General features: G+C 46.9%; 1 protein-coding gene across 1 annotated transcript; it reads left to right on the forward strand.

Annotated features, from left to right (window-relative positions):
• The first annotated feature begins 19 nt into the window (after nucleotides 1–19).
• Nucleotides 20–27,536, forward strand: LOC119176998 (uncharacterized). The gene is made up of 6 exons (XM_075876506.1): nucleotides 20–147; nucleotides 195–420; nucleotides 12,359–12,500; nucleotides 13,877–13,990; nucleotides 25,085–25,309; nucleotides 27,427–27,536. The coding sequence occupies exons 1-6, from the start codon at nucleotides 20–22 to the stop codon at nucleotides 27,534–27,536; spliced, it is 945 nt and encodes a 314-aa protein (XP_075732621.1).
• The last annotated feature ends 368 nt before the right edge of the window (nucleotides 27,537–27,904 follow it).

A 27,904-nucleotide genomic window follows, 5' to 3' on the forward strand; every position in this document is an offset into this window, starting at 1 on the left:
TCTCCATCCGTCAATGTCAATGACTTCCTCGAGCTCAACGACTGTCATCGGCAGCGCCAGCCTGGACCGTCGGTTCCTGGAGGCCGATTCAAATCACGAGGAAGATCCAGAACCAGAGGCATCTGCTGGAGTCGTTCTACGTCCAGGGTGCATCTCGGGTCCCGTTTAAAATCCGGGAACCGATTCATGTCCAGGACACGGTCTCAATTCAGGGGTGGCACCAGACCACGTCCCAGCTCCAGTGCCCGTTTCATATCCAGTCTCAGACCTGGCCAGGGAAAGACTGAAGCACCCAGCACCGGACCGGACCCCCCGCCCAGGGCAGACTGCGGGCACGCATGCGAACTCCAGCTCTCCGGGGCATTCCTCGCCACCGAGCACCAGAGCAGGGGCAAGTCAAACCTTACCTGGCACGACAGGGTACGTAGTAATGACGGCAAGCAACCCATGCAACGCGACCCACCCCCAGAGCATGCTAGAAACACGGAGATATTACGATTGCAAAAGGAAAAAGCCGATCTTAAGGATACGCTTAGCAAGATGGTAAATGAAATGGCGGAGTTTAAAAGAATACTGAGCACGATGCACAGCACAACTGAAGGCGAAACCACCGATACGCCGGTGCCAGCCCCTATTGGAGATAGGCCCACGGCAACCGAACGCAGGGCGGTAATGAGTAAGCTTAAGAACACGGAGTCTCAAGTCGAGGATATTGATCAAACGCTGGTTACATTTAGAGAGAACATTAGGATGGTGGCAGGGAGTGTAGCTAGCCTTAGGGAGAGTGTTAGGCAGATGCAGGCTGCACTCAGTGACCGAGTCGGGGGGCTAAAGGCAATAAACGAGCGCGTCATCGCGCTAGAAAATCACGCCAAACTGCCTAAATTTGCGCCACAGGGTGCGTCGTCTGGTAACGTGGAAATGACCATTCCCATACACATCAATAGCCCAGTAGTTAATTACGAAAAGTAACACATTTTTCGAGCTACACTGACCCCTCCAGAGCGTTGATGAAAGCAGAATCCATTATAGATAACGATAAAGGTACCGTCTGTATTTACCAGTAGAACTGCAGGTGGTACGCTGGTAAAAGAGCACTCCTGCAGCAGTACTTCAGAACAATAACAAATAAACCTCAAATTATAGCCCTTCAAGAAACTTTAGCCTCTGCAGCGTCCCTTTCTGGTTACCAGGCAGTACCTGGCCAGTCAGGAGGATTAGGTGTCTGCACATTAATAAGTAAGAAGCTGACACACGTCGCCCACAACTTGAAGCTGGTCAGGTGCAATGTCAAATATGTAATGGTAGAGATCCTGCTCGACACACCACGACGCAATCAGCAGAAAAACAGTGTTTTTGTTCTTAATGTCGGCTGTAAGCCCAGGCACAGTCGCCAGCAGTTCAAGACATTGCTCGAGAGTGCAGTTGAATTAGCCAGTCCTTGGCCCCTCGTCAGACAAGAAAGGGTCGAGACCTCTTGCAGGACGTTACCAAACTATAGGCGTTACTCTAATCACTGATAAGGCTTTTCTTACGCGGATAGGCAACTCTGCGACCACAGACATGATGCCAGAGCTCGTTTTCATCAAGAATGTCGAAAAGACTACATGGGCCAACACCGCCATGAATTTTGGCAGCGACCACTACGTTCTGCAAACTTCTAATATAGTGGACCGTAGCAGAGTCCGAGAGTTTACGGTGGTTGACTGAGATCTTTTTCACAGTGTTCGCGGTACAAGAGACAGTGCTCTTGTCAATTTCGAGGAATGGTGCGAGGGCATTCGCAGAGATACCACTGCTGCCACCAAGAAGATAAAGACAGATTCAAAAGTGGAGAAGATGAACAGTAGGCTTGCCCACCTACTCGAAGCCAAGGGAGTTCTATTTTCTCGATGAAAGGAGCAGAGGCACACCCGTCGGCTGCGGCAAAAAAATATCAAAGTTGAACGAAGAAATCGAGCAACGTTGCGACACACTGTGCAAACAGCAGTGGGACAAGCTCTGTGAGTCCGTCAACGGTCAACTCAGAAATGGCAAGTCCTGGCACCTTCTGAAGCACCTCTTGGACAAGCACAGCACTAGGGCCAACCAGAGACACGCTTTAGCCCGTGGCCTTTACGAAGCCACCAAAAAACGGGGGGTTGACTAACTCGTTACCAAATCAGTTTCCAAGTACCTGCCGGTCGAACGAGATGACGAAGACGGCGTGTTCCCAGAGTATGGCGGCCCTCCTTTGTCTGATTTAGATGAAGACTTTTCAGGGGCTTAAATCAGGAGAGTGATGCAAATGCTCAATCGAAAGCCGGCACGAGGGTCAGACGGGATCACGAACAGAGCCCTCAGAAACCTCGATGACGCATCCATAGAACGTCTAACTGATTTCATCAATGAAGCATGGAAAACGGGTAGGGTTCCCGAGGAATGGAAGCTATCAGGCACCGTACTGAATCCCAAGCCAGGAAAGTCCCCTAGCGTTGAGAATCTTTGCCCCAGCTCCCTCACGTCATGCGTGGGTAAGGCAGAGCACGTGATTCTCAACATACCTAACGACTACCAGGAGAGAAATTAGATTTATACGCACAATATGATCGGGTTTCGTACCGGCCTTTCAAGGCAAGGTGCAATGCTGCTCACTAAGTACCAAGTCCTTGATGCATACTCTAGAAATACAAAGGCTTTTCTTGGCCTAGATCGATAGGAGGCCTTTGATAACATAAAACACGAATTAATCTTGAAGACTGTGGCGAAACTCGATCTTGGGCCCAGGCTGTACAACTACATCAAGCCCTTCTTGTCTGGAAGAAAAGCGAGGCTGCGTATGGGAAACTTCTTCTCTGAAGACGTATCACTTGAACATCGAGGCACGCACCAGGGGTCTGTGATTTCTCCGGTGCTGTTTAATCTCTGCATGATCTGATTGTCGAAAAAACTGGCTAGCGTGGACGGAATCAAGCACACCATCTACGCTGACGACATCACAATGTGGTGCGTTGGTGGCAACGAAGGCCGGGTGCAAGATGCCCTTGAATGAGCAGTCGCGGAGATGGAATCGCACCTGCGCCAAACGGGACTCAGATGCTCACCCGCCAAGTCGGAGCTCCTGCTCTCTAGAAAAGAATGAAGTGGCCGGCCTAAGGTATGGAAACCCGTCGAAGAAAGCGAAATACACATTTACACGAGTGACGGGGAGGAAATCCCGAGGGTAGACACCATCCAGATCCTCAGCATGTTTATTGAAGCGAAGGATGGCAACGACACCGCTCTGCGGAAGATCGTCGCCAAGACTGACAACGCTTTTCGACTCGTCAAAAGAATCTCCGGGAGACATATAGAGACCTTAAGGAAGACAATTTCTTAAGGCTCATCAATGCGTTTGTGCTCTTCCACTTTGCCTACACCGTTGCCATGCACAACTGGCTTATGCCGTAGTGGGACAAGCTCGATGTAATTATCAGAAATATCGTCAAGAAAGCACTGGGGCTTCACGTACGCAGACACACCAAGAACTTGCTCACACGCGGTATGCACAACTCTGCTGCCGAGTTAGCGGAAGCGCAGCAACGCTAGCAGCTGACTCGGTTGTCCACTACGACGGCTGGTCGGCGCATACTTGGTGAGCTAGGTTTTAACTCTATGGAGATGGAAACAAATAGTGTGCGTATATCAAAACATATACCGGGAAAACGTCATTGTTGCCCCAATACGCCGCAACACTCACCCTGTACACAAGGGGGGACGTCGTCGCGCAAGGGCGACGGGCTCTACTGAAGCAACTGGGAAAAGGTGGCGTAAATGCTAGTTTCGTTGATACTGCAGCATATCGAGACGGCAAGAAGTTTGCAGTGGTGGTCATGGACCAGACGGGTTTGACTACCAACTGCGCCGTTGTATGCACAACGAACCCCCAGGTGGCCGAACAAGTGGCCATCGCACTCGCTTTGATAAATGGTCGGTGCGAAGAGGTGTACAGCGACTCCAAATCCGCAGTCAGGGCCTTTCAAAAGGGCTGCATATCAACACAGGCAGCCAGGATCTTGAACAGCTCCACAAGTGATACGATTGTCCCTCACACCATATATTGGTTCCCCGCGAATGACTCCGTAGGGGTTTTAAACCCCGTTGCACTGAACCCGAATGAGTCGGCCCACACAGCAGCGCGTGCGCTCACTGACCGCGCTGCTCTCGACCTGGGCGACGGCTCCAGTGCCGACGACGCGGGACATAAAGATACACATACTACACACAACGAGATTACCAAGTATTACTACATGATGAGGCGGGCATTCCCAATGACACATTCAAAACTCAATAGAGCACAGGCCGTCTCGTTGAGCTTACTTCAAACCTATTTATACTGGTCATTAGCACACGTAAATGCAAGTTATCCTCACAAATTCCCTGACGCCGCCTGCGCTGCTTGCGGGCAGACCGCTACATTAAGCACACATGCTCTGGGAGTGCGGGTCGCTTGGACCGATTTATAGCAAACCCGAGTAGGGTGCACTTCTGCACAGCCCTGAACTTCAGCACCGAATCCTGGCCGTCCAGTGTGCCCGCGACAGGGCCGTCAGGCTAGACCTGCCGGTCCCCACGTGGGAGTAGCCAGATGACGTGTGGCAACCTCAGCGTCTCCACTGGACCATAATAAAGTGGTTCTCACTCACTCACTCACATACCACGTGAAATTTTATTAATAAAGTACAAACATTGCAAGAAACGACGCTGTTAAATACTTGGGCGTTACCTTTACAAGTAAACTGAAGTGGGATGCACATATAAGCAGCACGTACACAAAAGCCTATCGCCAGCTGGGGTTCCTGCGTCGAAAACTGCATTGGCAAGTTGGCTACCCTAATGTAAAGAAGAAAGCATATAAATCTCTCATAAGGCCGATCCTCGAGTACGCCAGCATTGTTTGGAACCCCCACCAAACATACCTTTCCGACAAATTTGAAATGGTCCAACGCAAGGCCCTTCGCTTTATCTATTCTAAGTATTCGAGGCATGACAGTGTCACTGAGCTGCGCAGGCGGGCATGCTTGCCAACCCTTGCAGCTCGTCGCCGTGTCTCTTCCTTAAAGTTTATTTTTCTTTTGTATCACAATGGTTTAAACATAGATAAAGACAACTATATAAAGCCGCCTAACCATCACTCCCGTCGTACCAACTACAATAAGTGCATTAGACCATTTATGTCACGCTGTGACACTTTTAAATATTCATTCTTCCCGTCAGCAGTGGAAGAGTGGAACAAATTGCCACGTGAATGCGTTAATCATTCCTCTGTAGATTCATTTGTTCGGAATGTAGAAAGCCTGTTTTATGAAGACTAAAAGCAACTTTTTTTTAAGTTTGTGAGCGCTTCCTCTGTAGATTCATTTGTTCGGAATGTAGAAAGCCTGTTTTATGAAGAATAAAAGCAACTTTTGTTTTTTTTATGTTTGTGAGCGCTTCCGAACACACTGATCACAGTACCCCCTGCTGATACCTTGATGTTTTGTGACCTGTCCATAATTTTGTACAATTGCTTTCATCGTACAAGTTTTATTTTCACCATCTTCTTGTGAGTCTGTTTCTTCCGCTATGTGCGATATTGCCTGGTTTGTACGCGACTGTGTATATTTGCTCGCCCACCCTGTATGAGCCTGAGAAAGGCTTACAGTATTAAATAAATAAAAATAAATAAATAAAATCGCATTGCCACGTTCGCTCTTAAATTTTGTTATCGCTGCCCCGCCGTGGTGGTCTAGTGGCTAAGGTACTCGGCTGCTAACTCGCAGGTCGCGGGATAAAGCCCTGGCTGCGGCGGCTGCATTTCCGATGGAGGCGGAAATGTTGTAGGCCCGTGTGCTCAGATTTGGGTGCGTTTTGAAGAACCCTAGGTGGTCGAAATTTCTGGAGCCCTCCACTATGGCGTCTCTCATAATCATCTGGTGGTTTGGGGACGTTAAACCTCACATATCAATCAATCAATCAATCAAGCTTAGTTATCGCCTCGTTACGCTGTACGTAATTGTCAGTGCAGACCACGCCTGCAGTGTTGGAGAAGCTTCGGGACAGTAGTAAATCATTTCGCTAAGATTACGCCCTTTTCGCGATTCGCGAAGATTACAGATTTTCTAGAACATAGCGATAACGCTAGAATATTCGACGCACGTGAACACGTGTATAAATGCCGACACGCTGCACCGCTTGTTAGTTATTCAATGGCCGATGCTCTGTTTGCCTCTGTCAGTGCCTGTGTGCATCGCTGTGATCTTATACCCCTGTCACACGGGCACCCGTGAAGACCGTTTTACTCCCTCGTCTTTACGACAACGAAGATGCGGTAGGTGTCACACGGCCACCCTTACGCAAACGAAGGTGAACGGAGCATTTCGCATAGGACGTTCAACGATCTCCCTTCGCAGCGAAACGAGGTACTCTCGTCCTCAGCAGTCTAGAGGTCAGGGAAAAATTCCGAGCACTAAATGGCCGCAGTGAAAGAATAATACATTTTAGCAACATTAAACGTTCTTTCGTTGTCGTACTAATTCACAACGCGTGTTTGTTTACAATATTTACGCCCACCAGAGTTCACTTACTCTCAACACCAATGCCCTACACACCGTGCCTCGCGAGTCGGGCTGGCCGGTGCCAGCCGATCAACGTCATTACCAGCGCAATATCGCACCACTTCCTCACGTCGTCCGCTGTGTCACTCATAACTGAAGAACACAAAATGTGCGCTCACGAGGCAAGGAAGCATAAGAAATTTCGTACCGGGCATGTACACAGGCAACAAAACAGTTAAAAGCACAATGTGGCCAGCGTCACTAGCAGCATTGCTACGTTTAGCAAATGCGTTTTTATTTGAAATAATTTTTAATAATTTGTTAGTCGCATACCTACTTTATAGTGCTTTTTTGTAAAAACCGCATAACGAGGATTCACGAAAAATCAATAGGGATCAAACTAGAATACTTTTCCGAAAATCAGACAGCGCCAGCTGAGCCCCCTCGCGGCAACTGTTACGACCTTGTCATTGCCGTGTGACACTGCCACAACTTCTTTTCCGTCGAACTTCCTAGGGGAGATTTACGTTGATGGTGTTCAACGGAGTTTGGTGTTGGCCGTGTGACAGGGGTATTACTTTTCGTTTGTCGGCCACAAGTTCAGCTCAAAAAAAAGGTTGATCTTCGATCTACAGTCTGCTCCTATTTGGTAGAGGTGCTGCTTTTTTCCTTTACCGGGCGCCCCCTCCAAGCCCACGTCCAGCACCGTCAAGTCCAGCCCACGTCGCTGAGAAGAACCCGATGCCAGCCACGAGCAGCGAGTTAGCCGCCGGCAACAACGCGTGGCACCAGAGTACGATCTTCCACCCTACAAGACTACAAAGAGCAACGTTGACTTTGACCATGGTGACAAAGACAGCACATGTGCCATCTGCACCGCTTCTGTTCCGGCAACCCAAGGAGCAGCCAACTTTCCGCGGTTCTCCACTCGAACGCCTGGAAAGCTGGTTTGAAAGGTTCGACCGAGTCGCCCTCTTCAACGACTGGACCGACGATGACAAGCTTCAGCACGTCTATTTCACTTTAGACAACGCTGCTCGGACTTGGTTCAAAAATCAAGAGCGAAACCTCGTAATCCGGTTCCTCGCTACTTTTACAGGTGGGGTCCGCAAGGAGAAGGCCGAAGCTCTCCTAAAAGAGACTCGCATGCAGCTGCCAAACGAAAATGTGGCACTCTTCACGCAAGAGATGCATGACCTAACTCTTCTGTCAAGCCGACGCCGAAATGACTGAGGACACGAAAGCCCCACTCCTCATGCGAGGAGCTAAGCAGGAGCTTGTTGTGGGACATGTGCGGAACCCTCTGAACAGCGTCCAAGAATGTTTTAGAAGCAATGACTATCAAGCATATCCTTGAAATGCGCACTTACAATTCAACCATCACTCAATGCCAGGCTGTGCAAAGATCTAGCCACTCTGCTTCGACAATCTCCATGAAACCATAGGAGCCATAGTGCTCGAAGAACTTCACCGAAGGTCCCCGTCGTGCCAGCTTCAAGTTTTGTCAATAACAGAGAGTGTCAGAGAAGAAATTCAGAAATCGCTGAGAATCCTTGAGTCAGCGTAGCAGAAACGCCAAGGGATGAGCTACGCTGCTGCTGCCTGACGCTACACTCAAACCGCACGTCCAGGACGCAAGACACCACCGACAATGGAAGCAGCACTTCTGCACCCTATCGAATCACCTCGTTGACCGTTCCAGAAATTCGGTAAGGACTAACTTGTGCCGCTTCCGGCATTGGCTGTCGGAAACAAATTGACCGTCGTAGCTACCGACTACGTTACCCCAAACGCCGAGACAAAAGCCCTGCCCAAAGATAGGGCATAGGAGGTAGCCAATTTTTTCGTCTAAAACATCGGCTTGCGTCACGGCGCCCCGGAGGTCCTCATCACCGACAGGGGTATGGCATTTACTCCTTCACTCATTTGATTTTGGCATACAGCCAGAGAAGCCATCGTCGTACGATAGCGTACTACCACGGCGCTTGTGCAACCCATAGACCAATGGCCTTTCCGAGCGCCTAAACGAGACCATCACCGACATGCTGGCCATGTGCGTCGACGTCAAACAAAAGACGAGGGATGCCATCATTCCATACGTGACCTTCGCATACAGCACCGGCGTACAAGGAGAGACGCATATGACGCCGTACAAGTTGGTCTACGGAAGGACCCCGGCAACGACGTTTGACGCCATGTTACCGAACGTCACCGACGAAGAAAAACTTGATGTGATGGAGTACCTTCAGCGCGGCGAAGCCCGACAACTCGCCCGCCTCTGCATTCAGAACCAACAGACGATCGACAGCCGCCGTTACAATCTTCCGTGAGGCTTCGTGGAATACCAGCCCGGTGAACGTGTTTGCGTATATGAACGCCGATACGCTTGTACTTTTTTGCATTATTCATTTATACTGTCATCTTCTGTTTAAGCATCGGGACGATGCCTTTTTCAGAGAAAGGCCATGCCATGTTCCTTCCTCAAGTTTTTGTTATCGCACCGTTACGCTGTACGTATTTCTAAGCGCAAACCGCACCTGCAGTGTTTGAGAAGCTTCAGGACTGCAGTAGATCACTTCGTTAAGATTACGCCCACGTCGCGAACATTACAGATTATTTGGAACGAAGGTGGCCGCTAGTGATAACGCTAGAATATTGGACGGTACGTGTATAATGACAACGTGCTTCACCGCTTGTCAGTTCATCGATGACCGACGTCTATTCACCGCTAACGGTGCCAGTGTGTATCGCTGTAATCTTACTTTTCGTTTGTCGGCCACAAGTATGGCTCAAATTAATAGTTTCATCTTTCATCTTCGATCTCTGCTCTCTTCATCCCCGTCATGACCACATGACAGTGTTATTATTAAAGGGGCCCTGACACTTTTTGAGTATGGTCATGATTCGCTACTGATCGGTTGTGGAGGCTTCCGAGAACACGCGAGCCAAATATTAAACCGCAGCACACGGCCTGGAATTCACAACTAAATGTCAAAGTCAGCTGAAAATTACTCTCTCTTTTCTCGATAAATGACGGAAGACGCTTGAAAATCACTCGTAGAAGGCCATCTATCGGACATTGGCTGTTTTGAAGATGGCGCACTTGCTCGTTACAGGGATCACCGTGGGAGGCCGCGACTTGTGCACGCATGCGTGCGCGATCGCACTGAAAAAAGCCGTGTATTCGAAGAAAAAAATGCTCAAGGTCACAAGGCACACGCGTGCGTGCGTGCGTGCGTGTGTGTGTGTGCGTGCGTGCGTGCGTGTGTGTGTGTGCGTGCGTGCGTGCGTGTGTGTGTGTGTGTGTGTGTGTGTGTGTGTGTGTGTGTGTGTGTGTGTGTGTGTGTGTGTGTGTGTGTGTGTGTGTGTGTGTGTGTGTGTGTGTGTGTGTGTGTGTGTGTGTGTGTGTGTGTGTGTGTGTGTGTGTGTTCCCTGTCATTCCTTTCTGCTTAGCTCTCAGAGCTTTCGTCGGGACGAGAGCAGAGAGAATGCGATTGCAGCGTGCGACAAATTCTTGTAACTCCGTTCGCACTCTACGGATTCCTAAATATTTTGTGGCGTTGAATTGGCGAAGAAATAAGCTCTGTTATTGAATCCATTCTAAGGTTACTTGTGTGGCGGCTACGAAACCAAGCCGCCAGGCAGTGCCACCCTCTGCAGCTCTCTGGAACCTCCAGAGAACCTGAATAAAACCAGTTGATGTTTGAGATTCACGCCGCGTGGTCGTGTCTATTTGTCCCACGCGTATACGCGTCCCAACACTTGAAAAAGTGTTTCAGTGTACTTCTAACTAAACGTATACTTTCGTACTACATTATCGGCAAATCATGAGTGGCAACGACTGCTATACAGAATGGCTCAATTGTGCAGGTATGTTTTTTTTTTCATTCAATTGGTAGCGGCCGAGTCATAACTGGGCAAAAATAGCTACTGACGAAGAGGAAAAGTTCTCCTGTGTATGTGAAATGTTTTGGTTGAGTGAGATTAGAAAGTATCATGGCTGACATAACGCGCAGTATTCATTCTTATTTTTCGTTACGTACGTTTCTTTTATTTTTATAAAAATACAAAAAGAACGGTACACAAACGGCAAAATGAACCTGTCATACCCATCGGAGAATATTTCAACTTATTAGTAAAAAAAGCTTATTGGAGAACAAAATCACACTGTCCCCGGTTCAGGTCAGTGGCTCTACAGTCATTAATAAGGAGGACCTCCAGCTTCCTTAGATTTCAGTCCCTCTGGACTGAACTGAAGTTCTTGTAATGTCATGTCCGCTCTTCCCAATGTTATGTTGGCCATGTAGATTTATCAAAAAAAAGACATTATGTATTGCCGTAAAAACACAACTGTAAGACATCCATTTCAAATACTTGAAGGGAACTTTGTGCTTCCATTCAAAGCAGATACCGTGCATGTTATGATCCTTGCCAAATAATTCGTGAAAATAACCCGTTATAAAAATAATAATGTATTCAAGTCATTGCGAATTTGCGAATCTGCACCTATGGAACGTAATCAGCAAAAACGAGTACATTGTCCAATTTGGTTAACCAATAGAAGCACCCAGGGTTTTTAGTTTTTTATATGCGATAGCATTTTTCGTTGATAATTATCTGAGATTTTTAGCCTTAAAAAGTTTCTCAAACTATGTTTTTATGTCATCTTCAATTTCGTCTTGAAGTAGGAAAAAAATGCTTCAGTGGTCTTGTGCATACGAGAGTACCTGCTTCGGCCAATGTCACACAATATCATTAACCAAGAGCGGTATGCCAAGAAACTGGTGGAGGCTAGCACAAAGATTGACGGTGACCCTACAAGGAAAGTTCATAGCACAAATGGTACAGTTTCGTCACAGCCACAAGAATTGCTCGTGTCGCTATTGGCCATTTCGATATGGAATCAATAAATTAAGTGCATGTTGACTTTCATGTAGTGCCAGCGAAATGAAAGGGTGAAGCTTTTAGATGAAACCGAGAAACGCACAAAATAAAAGTGACTTCCGTGGATCTATCTGCAAGTAGGTCCACCATTGATCTTAAAGTTTATCTAAGACTCAGTTTTTCTTCTTCGTGCTCAGCTTCCCGGGAATCATAAATAAACGTTGCGCGTCAACTCCTTCGGTGGTCTGCAAATGACCCGAAACCTTTCCGACTATCAGTTGAAATAAAAGGCATCTGTAGCCGTAGCAAACGGCCCAGTAGGCGCTTGCATTACATGCTCAAAAATGCCTCCAAAAAGGCGAATACAACACATGTTTTGAAAAATACTTTTCTAATAATAATAAGGATGAATATAACAATAATAAAAACTTCGTTTTAGGTTCCGAAACTACGACATGATTAGGATGAAAGAGACAACTTTGAGAATTGGTTAGTGCATAATAGACACTATTATTGAACTCAAAAAAGAAAGAACACATCGTATTAAAAAAAACGTCCGTGTGCGACCTTCCTTTTTGTCTTGTCCTTTTATTTTCTTATATTTTCTTTTTTTTACGCTTAGTGATATTGCCATAACATGTCTTTCCGGGAAAACCATGTCTCACTGCCACGTAATCTGCTTAGAATATTAATTGTATACGCAATTGTAGTCATAATTTTTTTGCGGTTTTTTGTAATCAGCCTGCCTCTATCTCTGTCTTTTTCTTTTTTTCGGACTTTTTTTATTGTTTTTTGACTGACTTGTAGTATAAAGGATGAGAACGTACAAACTTTTCATGTGCTGGAGTGCTTGCGAGGGCCCGGCGCTCATGCGCAGCGGACCATGTCATGACTTTGAAATGAGTCTCTGCTCACTGCAGGGTCCCGGTGTATGCGCCGTCGAGTTGAAATTTGACGATCTGGATGTGGATGGTCACATGCCCCGCTGCGAGGCCGGCGATGCAGTGCAACTCGGCTCGACGGGAGAGCGTTTCTGCGGTGTCGAGCCGCCACCACCCATCGGTTCGTGAGGAATATCTTAAGGAAATGGTCACATGTTGTATACTTGTAGCCATAATAGTCATTGAGCCACCTAACGGCCAGCAGTTTACCACAGACACTGTTTTCTAATTTCATTTGCTTGTTGCATAAGCTAAAGTTTTCTGTGGCCAAACTTTCATACTTTTGCAACAATCGAAGAAGAGCTGTTTAGTTTCTCGTAAACGTAAGTACTTGAAGTTGCTCTGATCATATCATTGACAATATCTCTTTTTAATAAATACTTGCCTCATTGCTTCCGAGCAATATGTGCACATATACATGGTGTCTCAGCTAAAATTATTCTAATATAAACAGTAGCCCTTTAGCCCTAGCTTACCGAAGTTCAATGCGTATAGTTTACTGTAAGGTGAGAAAGCAGTGGTTATTTTGTGATAGTCATTTATTTAAGTAAATATTTCTTAATTCCTTAATTTTACAAGTTTACAGGACTTAATGAATAAGTTGTAGACAACTGTAAATAACACTGTATTAGTATAATTTCAGCAAGATGCAATTACCATACTTAACTCCTGTCGGTGAAGAAAAAAAAACTTGCTGACAGGACACAACCACGTTCTATTCGAACCTTGTGAACGCACCGCTGACGTAGCCATGAGATGTTTTTTTTTTTACCCTCTAAAGTATGTTCGAAGACTTAGTAGGTCTACAGAGGACACAAAAGCGCTTTAGAGAAATGTCAGCTAGAAGTTATAAAATAAAAAACACCACTCCACGAGCGATAAGCGACTACGTGCACTACTATTCGTGATACTTTCCTAGTTTGTTAAAAAAAAATTCCGAATAGCTTTCTATTTATTTTCCTTGCTAATATTCTTTCTTTCAAAGTGCACCAATGGGGGCTGCCAACGAGGATTATCCACACAACGTGTGAGCAGATACCTTGTCATGAAAGGCTTCCGTGAATGATTTCGCAACATTAAATCACTTCAGAGACTCTTAGCTGTTCTCGTGAATATGAAGTGTTATTGAGCGCCCGCGTATTTTTGCGGGATTGCTCAACTGCACAAACCCTGAATTTTATGCCACGCAACTGAAACTGTGTCTTGTGCGACTGCATATGACCACATATACAGCTATAGAAACCGTGGATGTAAGAAAAATACAACATTGACGTTAGTTTATACATAAAAGTTAGCTATTATTTGAGCATGTCGCCTATAATAGGTAAGCTTCGTCCCGTTTACTCTAACTGCATCAATAATAACCACCAATGATAAAAAAAGAAAGGTGAGCCTATTAAAATGGCAACTTGCCGAAGCAATAATGTTCCGATTCCTCAAAATTATACAGCATGAGAGCGCTTTCTTCACCACGGCTTTCCCTGTGTCTTACAACAGTGATCCCGATCACCACTGAGGGCCTTCGGATGGAATTCTACTCCAACGGCCACAGAAGCGGTACAGGTTTTGCGTTACAACTGACCCAGATCGAGAACTCTTGTCCGAAAAAGGGTACGTGTGAAGCCCACGCTTTAATAACTTGCTGCGATGACACCACTCAAAACAGTGGTCAAAGGCGACACTTGATACGCCTGCAGACACGTAGCCTAATAGTCGGTGTGTAGTGAGTGTTTATTCATTGTTCCAAAGACGTCACTGTCGAACGATTAGCCAGAGCGGGAAGTGCGCACAAAAGACTAAAGTAAAGAGCAAAACAATAATTTCGTACGTAAAATATTCGTTAAAGATATCGGAATGCTCAAGGAATAAGCAGGTGGAATTGGGCAGTTGCAATATTTCTTGAGGAATACTCGTCAAGGAATATCCTCAAGAAATTAACAGTTGCAAGTGAGCACCCATCCCATTAATGTCTTTTGTTCTTTTGTATGCTCATAATTTTGGCGCGAAATGAACTATTAAATGCGAAGCATTTTTAGCTAACTTCGGTGACCTTTAGCGTATCCATCTATCTATCTATCTATCTATCTATCTATCTATATATATATATATATATATATATATATATATATATATATATATATATATATATATATATATATATATATATATATATATATATATATATAACCCAAATTGGTATGGCATAACATGGCTGTATGGCGAGCATGAGTGACTAGTCATAACATGAAAATAATGACAAGTATGTGATGAACGTCATGATTTATACTTTATGGTCTTGCTGCTCTTGCGTTGGTTTCGTTCACATGACATATTGCAAAACTGGTATGGTAGCACATGACTCCACGGCGAAAATAAGTGACAGACCCTAACGTGGAATTCAGGACATGCATGTAATGGCATGCATGACTACGCACCATGATCATTGTGCGCTCGTGGTCGTTTCGCTAGCTTCACATATACTAAATGTGGTGTTACGTGACGTCAATGGATTATGATGGTATATGATTGGTGTAAACATGATAATGATCATATGCGTGTCATGTCTGACTAATGACTACATGCAACATTCATGATTCGCTCACGGCCGTTTCGCTAGCTTCGCATATACCAAACTTGGTATTCAGTGACGCTAATGGACGACGAAGGACAACGATACGTCCAAACATGGTAATTATGACATGCGTGTCATGTAAAACATGACTACATGCTACGCTCTTAGCACACTCACGGCCGTTTCGCCAGCTCCACATATACCAATTTTGGTGTCACGTGACGTGAATAGACGACGAAGGTAAATGAGACGTCCAGGCATGATATTCGTGATATATTGAACGATATTCGAGATAACAGAGGGGTCTTTTTCCAAACGACAACGCCGACATGTCGTTCAACCAGCCTTCCCTCTCCGCCATTTCCCACTTCGTCACTGTACCAGCCCTTTGCGGGACTACAACCTATGACTGCAGCTTGGTAAGGGTTGCGAATTTGGGGCCCCTGGCGTGGTGGGTGCTTCGATGATCTGCAAAAGAAGTAATTATGGCGTATTGGGCACTTCTCAACCGTACTTGCAGTAGGCAATGTAAGATATATTGAAATTGCTAATGTTTCGCGTAGAGACGTTACTTTTTTTTGCGGCATGGTTGAGGTGTCCACGTAGGGGCGAAGCAAGGTTACTCATTGAGAAGGTGATATAAGCGCGGCTCAATTACGTTACCGCCTTTTTCTGTTGGAGCAAAGCTAAACTATCCTCCAGAATTTTGTCAGCCTACATGTTTGTAAGACATGGTCTAAGATAAGCGACAAGCACTTGAGAGATTGTATGGAGGTCCCATGTATGTGTTACGGTTAGTACCACCTACGACCATGCAATCGAATTGACTTGAAACAGATTGAGAGATTCAAGTCAATCAGCTCTATCAATGTGACCTTCAGAATCGTATGTTGACCTTTTGGATACAAAAAAGACACTCATTTGATTGTTCCATATCATCAAACAGCGGCTACTGTGTTTTTAGGGGCGAAGTTCCTTATGGCGTCACCCGTTCGTCCCGTTATCGTTTGTAACCACCGGTGGCATATACCAGTTTGTAACCACCGGTGGTCGAAGCTCTTTAAGCTGTGGGTCGTGCGACCTCGATGTATGTAGTAGGTAGCCACATCTCGTTCAGTTCTTGGGATGTCCACTAGATGGCGGTATTGATATTCATAGATGATTTATAATCATATATAGTCATGTATAATCAATATATGATGAAAAGATGCGAGATGCTGGTACTTAGAGTGTTCACTGGACGGGCGGACGTAGAGCCAGACAGACGGACAGACGCACGGACGAACAGATCGACCCACGGTTGGACGGACGGACGGCTTCATGAACGGACGGGTGGACGCTTTGCCCCACTCTTCATCATTCGGTCCGTGGATGTTCGGTATTTTTTTGTTTATTTCTTCGTGTTTGTTTGTTTGTTTTGTCGACGATGTCAATGGCCTACCCTTCAACGTTGCTCCTCCATTATGATAATATGCTGGAGGCACTTAAGTAGTGAACTGACGAAATGCCCTCGCCGCGGTGGTCAAGTGGCTAAGGTTCGGCTGCTAGTGGCTCGGCTGCTGAGCCGCAGGTCGCGGGATTGAGTCCCGGCTGCGGCGACTGCATTTTCGATGGAGGCGGAAATGTTGTAGGCCCATGTGCTCAGATATGGGTGCAGGTTAAAGAACCGCAGGTGGTCGAAATTACCGGAGCCCTCCACTATGGCGTCTCTCATAATCATATGGTGGTTTTTGGACATTAAACCCCACAAATCAATCAAATTGAAAGAATGGGTTCAACGATGCTGTCCATTCCCTTACTGAGGCCGTCGAGCACTTGCGCAGTGATCAAGTATGCACGCTTGCCGTCGACCCCACCCCTAACCATCTCGCCCCTTGTTACGACCATGGTTGACGGCTCCCCACCTCTGCCACCAGTTGTTGCGACTCTCCTTCCAATGGATCTCATTTTTGGTAGCGGGTCCCTGTCGTAGGCTCCATCGTCCGACAAGCCAGATCATGCACTCGTAAGAACGACGAAAATTCATTTACTTGTTGCTTCTTAACGACTGAAAATTTTTTTGACTTCGCTATGCACGAAAGTAGCAGCGGCAGTCAGGGGCGCTAACCAGGATTGGCCGAGTTTCGTGAAACTCGGGATATTCCCGAGCTCTGTGACACCCCCTGACGAACGAGCCAACAATACGAAGAAGTCAAATCCACTCCTCAGGGCGCTGCGTTTCATTCGTTACGATGAAACCAGTCATCGCTTCAAGGATGGTCGACTAAGGATGGTCAAACCAGAGGCATCTCCTTTCATTTGTTTATTGTCTCACTGAGTGCAGTAGTGCACCAATGCAATAAAAGTGTCAGAAACTTTTCGTGATAATATTTTTAGAGGCACGGGGTGTTTAAGTTCATTTTGAAGCTTTTAATGTTTCCACTAACCATGTTTTAGAATAATCAGCACGGTGGCCTCTGAGATCAGTACTGGCCAAGCGTCTTACAACATCGTGATCGCCGCGAAACCCAAGGCCACGTGTTAATCATCATGGTCAGCTTGTACAGCGGTGAGCACTGTTAGGGTGAACACGCGAGCGCGTGGCCGACGGCACTGTCAGCGCCCCGTTACGGTCATCACTGGAAACATTGCGCATGAGCATCACGCCTTCCGCGAAATAATTTTTCCCCCGCACGCATGACGTCCTGAATGCACTTGTTCGTCGTCTGCTAGCCGCATTTTTGTTTTCTAAGTCCATGCATTCTGCATTTTAAGATTTCTTTAAACATCTGTGCTTGAAAAGAACAAGACAAAAAAACTTGTATATCTATGGGGGCGTGTCTATTCGTTCCCTTCAAAGATGTTGTGCATGCAGCGCCGTATATAAAACAACCAAACATGTTTAGCAGCAGTTCATTTTGTCGCCAGATCATATTATGGCTAGAATTCCTCATGATGAACGGCGCTCAATTGTCGATCTTTCCCTAAAAGGTTATTCTCCGTGGTATATTGGCGCTTTAGTTAGTAGGCCCCTGAAGACTGTGAACAGGATAATTCAAGCCTACAAGTATGAAGGTCGCATTCAGGATGCACCCCGCGCGCCCCGCCCTAAAGCTACCACAACCGATGAAGACGCCTTTATAGTTGCAGCTGCTGTTCGTAACCCTTTCTTGCCAGCCCCAACAATACGCAAGGACTTGTATTTGGACGTTTCGCACACCACTGTTCGACATCGCCTGCGTACTGCGGGCCTTAGCGCCGCGTTGAAATGTGAGCCAGTTCTTTCTCTTAGCCGCCGGAGAAGCGCCGTGCCTGCGAAGGACTCGCCCAGTCTTGACAGCGGCGTCAATAAGGCCTGAGACGTCAAAAGGCGCAGCGGAAGAGACTCGGCTTCATTGGTGACCTTCGTGTTTGAAGCCGCCTGAGGGACTCCCATCGCCAAGCGAAGACCCTTTCTGTGCACTGCCTCTAGGCGTTCGAACTGGCTTGGTGATGGTGATATCAGGGGCAGCTGATAAAGAATGCGGCTCGTTATAAGCGCATCATTCAATTTAAGCATGTACGCAGGATTGTTGCCCCAACGAACCCCTGCCATGCGACGAAGAGCGTTGATCCTTTGCACTGATGCAGTGACTATACCATCAACCACACGTCGCCATAATAGCTTGTTGTCGAAGGAAACGGACACTTGTTGCACAACGAATTGAGTGGCCTCGAATATTCAGCGACAGACGTGTTGACTTCCGTCGCGCTCCTGGGAAGAGCATGAAGGCCAATTTTTCCGCTGATAAAGATAGGCCAAGTGTCAACAAGTGACGCTCAATGATTGAAATAGCGCTCTGTGCTATCCGGGCCAAACGTTTGTGCTGGTACCCTGAGATCCAAATGCAGATGTCATCGGCGTAGATGGATATTTTAACTGCTTTCAAAGCTAAGTGCAGAGTGTCGGGAAGGCTGGCCATGGCAGCGTTGAAAAGCAAGGGAGATAGAACACTTCCTTGTGGGACGCCGAGGGAAACGCGTCTCTCTTCGCTCGTTACATTTCCAAGCTTAACACGAACACAGCGGTCTCTGAGAAATTCATGTACGAACCGAAGAGCATTTCCCGACACACCCATGGCTTGGAGCCCGTTCACGATGCCTGCCTGAAGCACACAATCATATGCCTTGGCAACATCCATGAAGACGGCGAGTGTCGAGAGTCCGCTGACGTGGTGGTGCTCAATGTGGCTTAATAGGTCCAAAACACTGTCCTGGGCACTGAGTCGTGGGTGAAATCCGGTCATAAACGATGGCCATCGTCTTCCTTGTTCAAGGTACCAAGTTAATCTTGTACATATCAATCTTTCCATCAACTTGGATAAGCATGATGTAAGAGATACCGGTCGATATGACGCGAGGCTCGTAGGATGCTTTCCGGACTTTAGGACTGGCACCACCCATGCTGTCTTCCAAACAAATGGGATCTCTCCCGTGCTCCAGACATAAATAAATATGTCCAAAAGGGCCCTTTTTCGCTCATATGGTAGATTTGTCAGCATTTGATTGCTGATCGAATCGGGACCCACGGCAGAACGTCTTCTTAATTTGCTAAGTGTCATATCCAGCTCTCGAAAGGTGAATGGCGTATCTATCGCGTGAAAAAACTGGGGTGACAGAGGAATCGCCGCTCCTGCTGATCTACCAGATGTGTACACGTCTGCGAAGTCCTCTGCAAGGGTTTGCAAATCTATTCCTTGTTTCAAAGCGAGTGCTTCGAATGGCCTGTGTGTTCGGATCTTCCCAGAAAGACTATTTATTACTGCCCATATTTTTGTCAAGGGCGTAAACGTTGACAAACTCTCACAAAAAGCGGTCCATTGATTTCGTCTTAATTTTTTTGTATGGCGACGAATCGCAGCGTTTATCCTGTTATATTCGGTTTTCGCAGACGGATTTCCTTTTGTTCTTATTATTTTCCGCTCCGCCCGTCTACGTGCTGCGCAGATGTTCTTCAATTTCAAGTCAGGAGCATGACAATGGTTGGGCAGTTTCAGCAACGAAGTTGCTCCTCGCTTGCTTTGCAACATATCTGCGAACAGCTCACCAGTGGATTTGTCCAACGCTTCTCTGTAGGTGTCCAAGCGTGTTACATTGCAGAATTGTCGACCAGCAGTTCGAAATCCCAAGATATTGGTAAAGATGGAGAAATGGTCGCTGCCCATCCTGTCTGGAGCCGTGGTCGATGATACCAGAAGGTCCGTGGAGTGAAGTACAAGGTCTATTGCCCTTCATGAATCTGGTGGCCTGAAAAATGTAGGTTTGCCATCGTTCGCCACACATAAGTCAGCAGCATCCGCAGCTGCTAGAAGTTCCTTGCCTCGAAAATCTACACTCTTATCTCCCCAGAGTGAATGGTGCGCGTTAAAATCACCACAGATTATTCGAGGAGCGGGACATCGAGTGCAAAGGTCCTTTAGGAAAGTTTCCATGGAGACCTTTTTTCGTGGGCTTATGTACACTGATACCACACTCAGTTTTCGGTTTCCCAGGCACACTTAGAACAGAGGTCTTGCACTGGTAAGGCGACGTGAGGTATTTCCCGCCTTATGTATATCATTGCGCTTCCATTTGCAAACGACGTTATGCTCGAGTTGCCATGTCGGATGTACCCTGGGAGCGTCCTTGCATTCGGTAGACCGCCTTCGGAGAGGACTAGAATCGGTATTGGAATGTCGTGCAGGAAAAGGTTGAGTTTGCACCGACATTTTAGAAGACCGGCGCAGTTCCATTGCATTATTAAGGGCACTTTTGAAGGACGAAATAGACCAGGTGGGCGAGACATTGCCATTATTCTACTGTGTGTTTGTGGAAGCAGAGCAAAGTAACACTGACTCTAGAGCCAGGACTGCTTCCAACATATCCTTCGTTGAACTTGCAGGCATCTTAGCGACGTGTGAACGTAGTGCGGTGAATAGAGCGCGAATAACGTGCTCGAGGTTTTCTTGTTGTTTGCTTCCAGATGGTACTTGAGGTGGGCTCAGGGCATCAGCGTAGGTGCGCTTGGCGGACTCTTTCGTGATACATTTCTCACCAGCTTTGAGCACTTGCGTTGACTCAGTAGCAGCTCTTGTCGGATTTAGGCGCGGAAAATTTCCTGCGTACTCGTTTTCCAAACCGCCATGTTGTGGCACGCCGGACGTCTTCTTTGTGAGCGATGGTTCGTTCACAGTCTTCGGGCCGAGGACAAACGTCTTATTTCTTCGCTGCGCAGCTGTTCGTGCTGGACATCGGCCGTAGCTAGCTGGGTGGTCGCCACCACAGTTTGCACACACAAGTTTTTCTTTACTTGTACACGTCTTAAAGTCATGAGCCCCCCCACAGCACTTACACCTTTGTTCCCCACGACAGTGCTTAGCAACATGTCCAAAACGCTGACATTTAAAACATGGACTTTCTCGTGAACAAGCGACGCTGTTGTACCGCATAAGAACCGGCTCCGCATACACCCCGGCCTGGTCATTCAAGACTGGGAGATACGCTTCCCCGTTCTGTGCCTTCTGTGGTGACATCAGAGATATTGAACATTTCATTTGGTTTTACCCACAGTTTGATGTGCAAAGAGCAGCGATGATCCGCACCTTGCGAAAAGGCTGTCTTGGGCACCGGACAGTTATTGACGTCATCTTTCCTGAAGGACCCGCGGCAACTAGGATGAGCGTGCAACGAATTTTGTTAGTCTTCCTGCGAGACACTGGGCTGTCTGACACGTGGTGACATTCTCCTAATTCAGGAGATGCTCAGGCGGAACAATCGCCGGCCATGCAGGCCAGGCTAACCCCGCCTGCTGCAACACCACCACCACCACCACCACCCTGCGGGCCTTAGCAGACGCGTCGCAGCGCAGAAGCCACTACTAACGGCGGCACACAAGGGCGCACGACGGCAGTTCGCTGAGTTGCACGAAGCATGGACATCAGAAGAGTGGGGTCGCGTCATCTTTTCGGATGAGTCGACGTTTTCGACGCGACAAGACCAAAGATTGCGTGTTTCGAGACTACCAGGCACATGGTTAGGCAAACTTCCTGCTTTGAAAAGCAATTGTTTTAGTTAACGTCAAAATGTCATGCAGGAACGACCCAGACAATGCCCAGGGTGTTTCTGCCAGTGGGAGATCGAGTGTGAGTGTGTGGGGTGCTGTTTCAAGATATGGTTCAGGTCCCCTGCAACTTATACGTGGACACTTATCGTAGGAACAATACTGCAACATTTTGAACAATGTGCTGTTGCCATATGCAAGCAGTTTATTCCCAGACGGTGATTACCTGTTCCAACAGGACCGGTCACCGTTACACACGGTGCGGGCTGTCAAGGAGTTCCAGGCAGAGCAGCACATGCAGCTACTGGAATGGCCTCCGAAAGGAGCGGACCTGAATGTAATATAAAACGTGTGGGGCCATCTGAAAGCTTCTTTGGCAAGGAAGCCCCTTTATTCCGCGACTTCGGACCAGTTGTGGGCGCAAGTCAGCAACGAGTGGGAAAATCTGAACGCCGATCGGGAATATGTCTGATCACTTTACGACTCGTTACCTTCCAGAATAGCTGCAGTCGTTGCTGTAAGTGGTCACATGGCTCGCTATTAAATTTGCTCATGTTTTTATATTTGTTCTCATGGTCTTGTTTAACTTGAATTGCAAATGTGGAATTTTCTTGAATAAAAAGTTTAATAATTATTCCTCTCACACTCACTTTCTTCCTTCTCGTGCCAATCTTCAATCCAGATGGACCTTAAAATGCAGAAGGTATCAGCTCAGCGAACAAAAAATGCGGCTAGCAGACGACGAACAAGCGTATCGATGACGTGATGCACGCGGTGGAAAGAGTGTTTCGCAAAGCACATGCTGCGCATGTGCAATGTTTTCAACGATGGCTGTTACGTGGCACCTATAGTGCCGTCGGCCACGTGCTCGCGTGTTCCCCCTAACAGTGCTCACCACTGTACATTCCAGTGCACTGCTCGGCTGGTGCGCGTTGTCTTTGTTGTAATTGACCGCCAGCAACCAATGCCGTGCGGCCGGCTAATTAGCTATTTGGCTGGATGGTTAATTTCGCGAGTTAGGTCAGGACATGCTACGACCAAGCTAATTACACTAAGTGATGGTAAGGCCAAGGTAATTATGCCATATCTTTAAAATGACATGCTAATGAAGCCATGTTAAGCTTTATTCGGCCTAACCAAAGCATGCCAGTTGATGAGATAAACTAATTAGACCCTACGAATATAATGAAAGTTGGTATTCTGCTAATCATGATTACATTTAATAGCTCCGAACTGACCACGGCATTGCTATTTGTGCCCGAGATAATTGTCTTTTAATTCAAGCCTTATCTATGAAGACAAGACCACTCAGGGTATTGCTTGTTAAATCAAAATTACTACAGCTGATGCGGTCTTCACTTCGAAGCCGAGCACGCACATGAGTAAATGACCAATTTAAAATGATGCAAAAAGCTAGGTTATCACAAGCTCCTTTATGGCTCCAGCCTTGCATAAATAGTGTAAGCTCACCAAATGTTTTTATATGCAAAAAAGCTGCCGCTTTGCGTTCACTGCATCAAACGCTTGACACTGGCGCTGGCACCATCACAGTCACGAGCTTAACTCGTGCCTTCTCATTGATTGATTGATATGCGGGGTTTAACGTCCCAAAACCACTATATGATTATGAGAGACGCCGTAGTGGAGGGCTCCGGAAATTTAGACCACCTGGGGTTCTTTAACGTGCACCCAAATCTGAGCACACGGGCCTACAACATTTCCGCCTCCATCGGAAATGCAGCCGCCGCAGCCGGGATTCGAACCCGCGCCCTGCGGGTCAGCAGCCGAGTGCCTTAGCCACTAGACCACCGCGGCGGGGCAGCGTGCCTTCTCAAAATAAACGAATTTGTATTCGAGTTCACGCGTCAATCAGCTTGATTGACAGATGCCCGCGGCGAATATCGGTTACGCCTACCCCGTTTGCCGAGGAGCAGTACTTACGTCAAGCGGCTCGATTAATCTATCCGCTTTATTGCGCAGACTATATTATGCACACACGCACGAAGAAGTAAAAGTGATATCATCACGTGGCCACGATGTCTCGCATTCAAATTCACCACATTCACGACGTACCTAATAACAGCTGCGTTGCCGCTATGATGCGAGCGCCCCTAGTGACCGCCTTTTCTTATGCTTATCTCCAATATTGAATAGAAGCGAAACCAGCCGCACAAACGTGCTGTATGTGCACTCTTTCTGACATCGAGAGTGGAAATTTCCATGCTTCAGGTGTAACGAAAGAACCTGTCCGAAAGAGGACACAGGCCCACAAACACGCCTGTGCACGGGAGGCGCTTGTTTAGAAGTGCTTTGGTTTGGGCTAGCTGGTTCATAGTACTCACGTAGAAAGGGCAGTGCAAAAACACGTGGAAAAGAAAGACAGTATAAAGATAAAAAGACTTCACACCGAACCGGTTCGTTGACACCCTTGTTCACGCTTAGCAGAAAGGTAATCAGCCCGTCTAAACGGACCATCCTTGCTTCCACATATTTGCTTGTAATGCGTTGAGAACACATCGTCGGGTTCACATCTGCCGGAATAATTGCATTGCTAATGATGGTCATAACATCATGTAGCGATAAGCCGATGGCTGTGCACTGATTATCGAAGAAAATGCTGACTTTAGCCGCTGGTTGCAGCTCTTCCTTCATTTTTTCTAATATGGCTCGAGCCTATCAAAATACAACCCGCCATAGTGGTCTGGTGGCTATGTGCACTCGGCTGCTTACCCGGAGATTGAATCCCGGCCGCAGCGGCTGCATTTTTGATGGAGGTGAAAATGCTTAAAGCCCATCTGCTTAAATTTATGTGCATGTTGAACAACCATGGGTGTTCGAAATTTTCGGAACCCTTCACTATGGCGTCTCTCATATGCATATGGTGGTTTTGGGGCGTTAAAATCTAACAATTATTATTATTATCCTCTCGGAAATGGAAGTTGAAAGGTCATGTCATTATAGATGTAACTTGCTCGTAAAGCAAGCAACATTATAGCCTTGTTCTGGTTTTTCTCTTTACTTTTGGGTAGATTAAGTAGAACTAACGGGATATGCACACGTCATTCACTGTTGACAGGCTCCGCTTGCGGCGACACCATCAGCCAAGAGCGGTCCCGGCTGGAAGGGCCGCCAGTGGCAGGCGGCGCCTGCCTTTACCTGCTTCGAAAGTTCGACGAGGCCGTGTGCCAGGTGCAGGTGCGCTTTCAACGTTTCTCCGTGGGCCGCAATGGTGCGTGCAACCAGGGGCGCCTGCTGATCGCAGGACGCAGCCTTTGTGGATCACGTAATCCCAATTCCATAGGTATGGCTCACTCTGCATAACTCCCCACTGAAAACAAGCCAACATCTCGCCAAAGTTACGAAAAGAGCGCCTTATGAAGCGGCGTATATATTTTAGCAAGCTGGATAAAGTTATATATTGTAGAAATTTATAAGATGCTTCTTCATCTCTTGAACATAACCATCATTACACAGTGTTCTTCATCTTTATCGTTTGTGGGGACATCCCTTGAGTCGATTCTGTGCCTCAGATGTTACTGGTTCGGCCACGTCTTGGAGGTCTAATAAAGGCGTGTAAAGTACTACGTCGCCAGTGGCGGAGGTTGCTTTTAGATTCCCCGTCCCTGCTGGCCGGCTGCTTCCCTCCTGCAGCTTCACTCAGGTCAACGTTTGGGCCACTTGTTCACCAGCATGTCGCAGGACGCACCCACGGGCACTATATCACTCCGGCTGCGACTGCCGCAGCTCCTTACTTTTGGATCGTCAGCGGACCACATCGCGACCCCCTCTGTTTGCTGGAGTACGCCATGAGGACGCCAATAGATGGTTACACCAGTATGACATGGTGAATGCAGCGGACCACTGGGACGATTCCCACAAGCTCAGCCACCTCTCCTTCTATCGTACCAGCATGGCGAAATCTTGGTTTTTAACCACCAGATCAACTTCCCCAACTGGACCGCTTTCACAGAACATCTCCGATAGATCTTCTGTACTACGGCAGTTCAATCCAGCCTGGCGAAGAGGAAGCTTGATACCTTGTACATCGAGGATATTCGCTCTCCCTGTCGACGCGTCAACGCATCCATGGCCGAGACAGACAAACTGCGTCATCTTCTCAAAAGCATCGGGCCTGTTGCCTTCAATGCTTTGGCTGTAAAAGACCCCACTACCATCTCTGACAATGTGTATGTGCCAGCGCCTGGATGAGCTTGAATTGACACGACTGCCGCCGGACAGCGCCTTCCTGCAGTCAGCCCTGACAACCTTACTGCTCGCGGGAAGTCACCACTTGTCCACGCGTGAGTGCGCTCACACTAACAAAGCCACGCAATCGAAGAAAAAAAAAGAAAAAAAAGTGCTCAAGGTCACAGAGGAGTGGGTTACATTTCTATGCCCCTTCCACGCATCCCTTCTTAGCTTCCAGTGCTTTTGTCGAGACCATAGACAAGAGAATGCAATTGCAGCATGCGAGAAACCTTTGTAACTCCTCTGGCACTGGACGGAGTTTGAACTTTTTGCGGCGTTGAACAAGGTCTTCTAGTGAATTCATTCCATGGTTACTTAAAAAAGTGTTTCAGGGCCCCTTTAACGCAAATTTGTTCGACAGGTGTCACGACGAAAACGAGCCCATTCGGTGATTTGTAGGCGCATTTGAGACGCCTGAAACAGCGTCGAAAAAGGCTGGGATCATGCAACTATCGCCGCTAAAAACACACAGGAACTGTCAAACAGCTCTAAAAATGGACAACTATGCCCACCTAGCGGAAAAAATATTATGCCTTTCCTGAGGCGTTGATCAAGCAAACAGCAAACGCTAGATAATGTGCTGCCATCTGTGAGGCATTGTCAGACTCTTTATGGCATCCGAGATTGCAAGCGCGCGGTGTGTATCTTGGAGGCATTGCGACTCTTGCTTTAGAACAAGAACTTGTATGCACCATTCGCGCGTGCATGCTGGTACAATCTACTGTGTGCGTGTGCGTGTATGTATGTAACAAAACAAATTAAGTATGCACTTAGTGGTTGAAGGGTGCACTAGGGGCCGTATTTCGCTATCACGTTGAACTTTTAAAGGCGAAGCTAAAGGGTTCCCCAATTTTTTTTCCTCACGTCAGCACTGCATTGTCCTTGTCGAACAAAGTAGCTGTTTTGTCAAGACGAACACAGACATAATTTCAAATATTCCTACATGGTATAGGTGTACGTAACACATGCCTTTCCTCAATTTAAACTCATTTCAAGACCTAGTGAAAACATGATAACCGTGTATGACTCTGTGCATTTCAAAGCAGCGTCCACGACTGCCCTCATGTCAGAAGCTGCTGAGATGAACGTACCAACCTAATAATCTCAACTCTCGGCGAGGTAGCTGGTACTTCAACCCCATAACTATTTTTTCTATCCCTTTTTTTGCAGAAACATTCGATTTCCCGTCCCAGACATTAGCATTTCTCTACCAACCAGGGGATAGAGCGGAACAAGACAAGTTTGTATTGGACATTTTTCAAGAAACATGTGACAAATAGAGTGATTTTTCATAACTTAATAAATAAACGATAACTGGTGTCTGATAATACATGTCTATTATAGCAGTCATTATAGTGTTATAGGGTGCTCTGTAAGGAGCATGTTCGAGATTGTCAAACAGCGTGAAATAACATGTCAAGTTGTGCGTAAGCGAAAATGCATAACACCCACCAAAAATAAATTTTATGGCACTTTGCCAACTATAACAAATAGAAGAAACATTATTTTCAGCGCGTATGAAAGACCGATTCGTTCCAACCCGCTGGTTGTGGTAGGTTCTTGCGTATACGATCACTAGTGAATTTCATGGCATTGTAGTTTGTATCGATTAAATTACTTTTCCCTTTAAACATCTATGAATTTTTTA

This window comes from Rhipicephalus microplus, chromosome X (genome assembly GCF_043290135.1).
Source record: "Rhipicephalus microplus isolate Deutch F79 chromosome X, USDA_Rmic, whole genome shotgun sequence".
Classification (NCBI taxonomy): domain Eukaryota; kingdom Metazoa; phylum Arthropoda; class Arachnida; order Ixodida; family Ixodidae; genus Rhipicephalus; species Rhipicephalus microplus.

Excerpts from the sequence above, each read along its gene's own strand:
- LOC119176998 (XM_075876506.1), top strand. The coding sequence starts at position 20 with ATGACTTCCTCGAGCTCAACGACTGTCATCGGCAGCGCCAGCCTGGAC. Across the intron at positions 148-194 it reads GGAGTCGTTCTACGTCCAGG|GACACGGTCTCAATTCAGGG; the intron begins GTGCATCTCGGG and ends ATTCATGTCCAG. Across the intron at positions 25,310-27,426 it reads ACGTAATCCCAATTCCATAG|AAACATTCGATTTCCCGTCC; the intron begins GTATGGCTCACT and ends CTTTTTTTGCAG.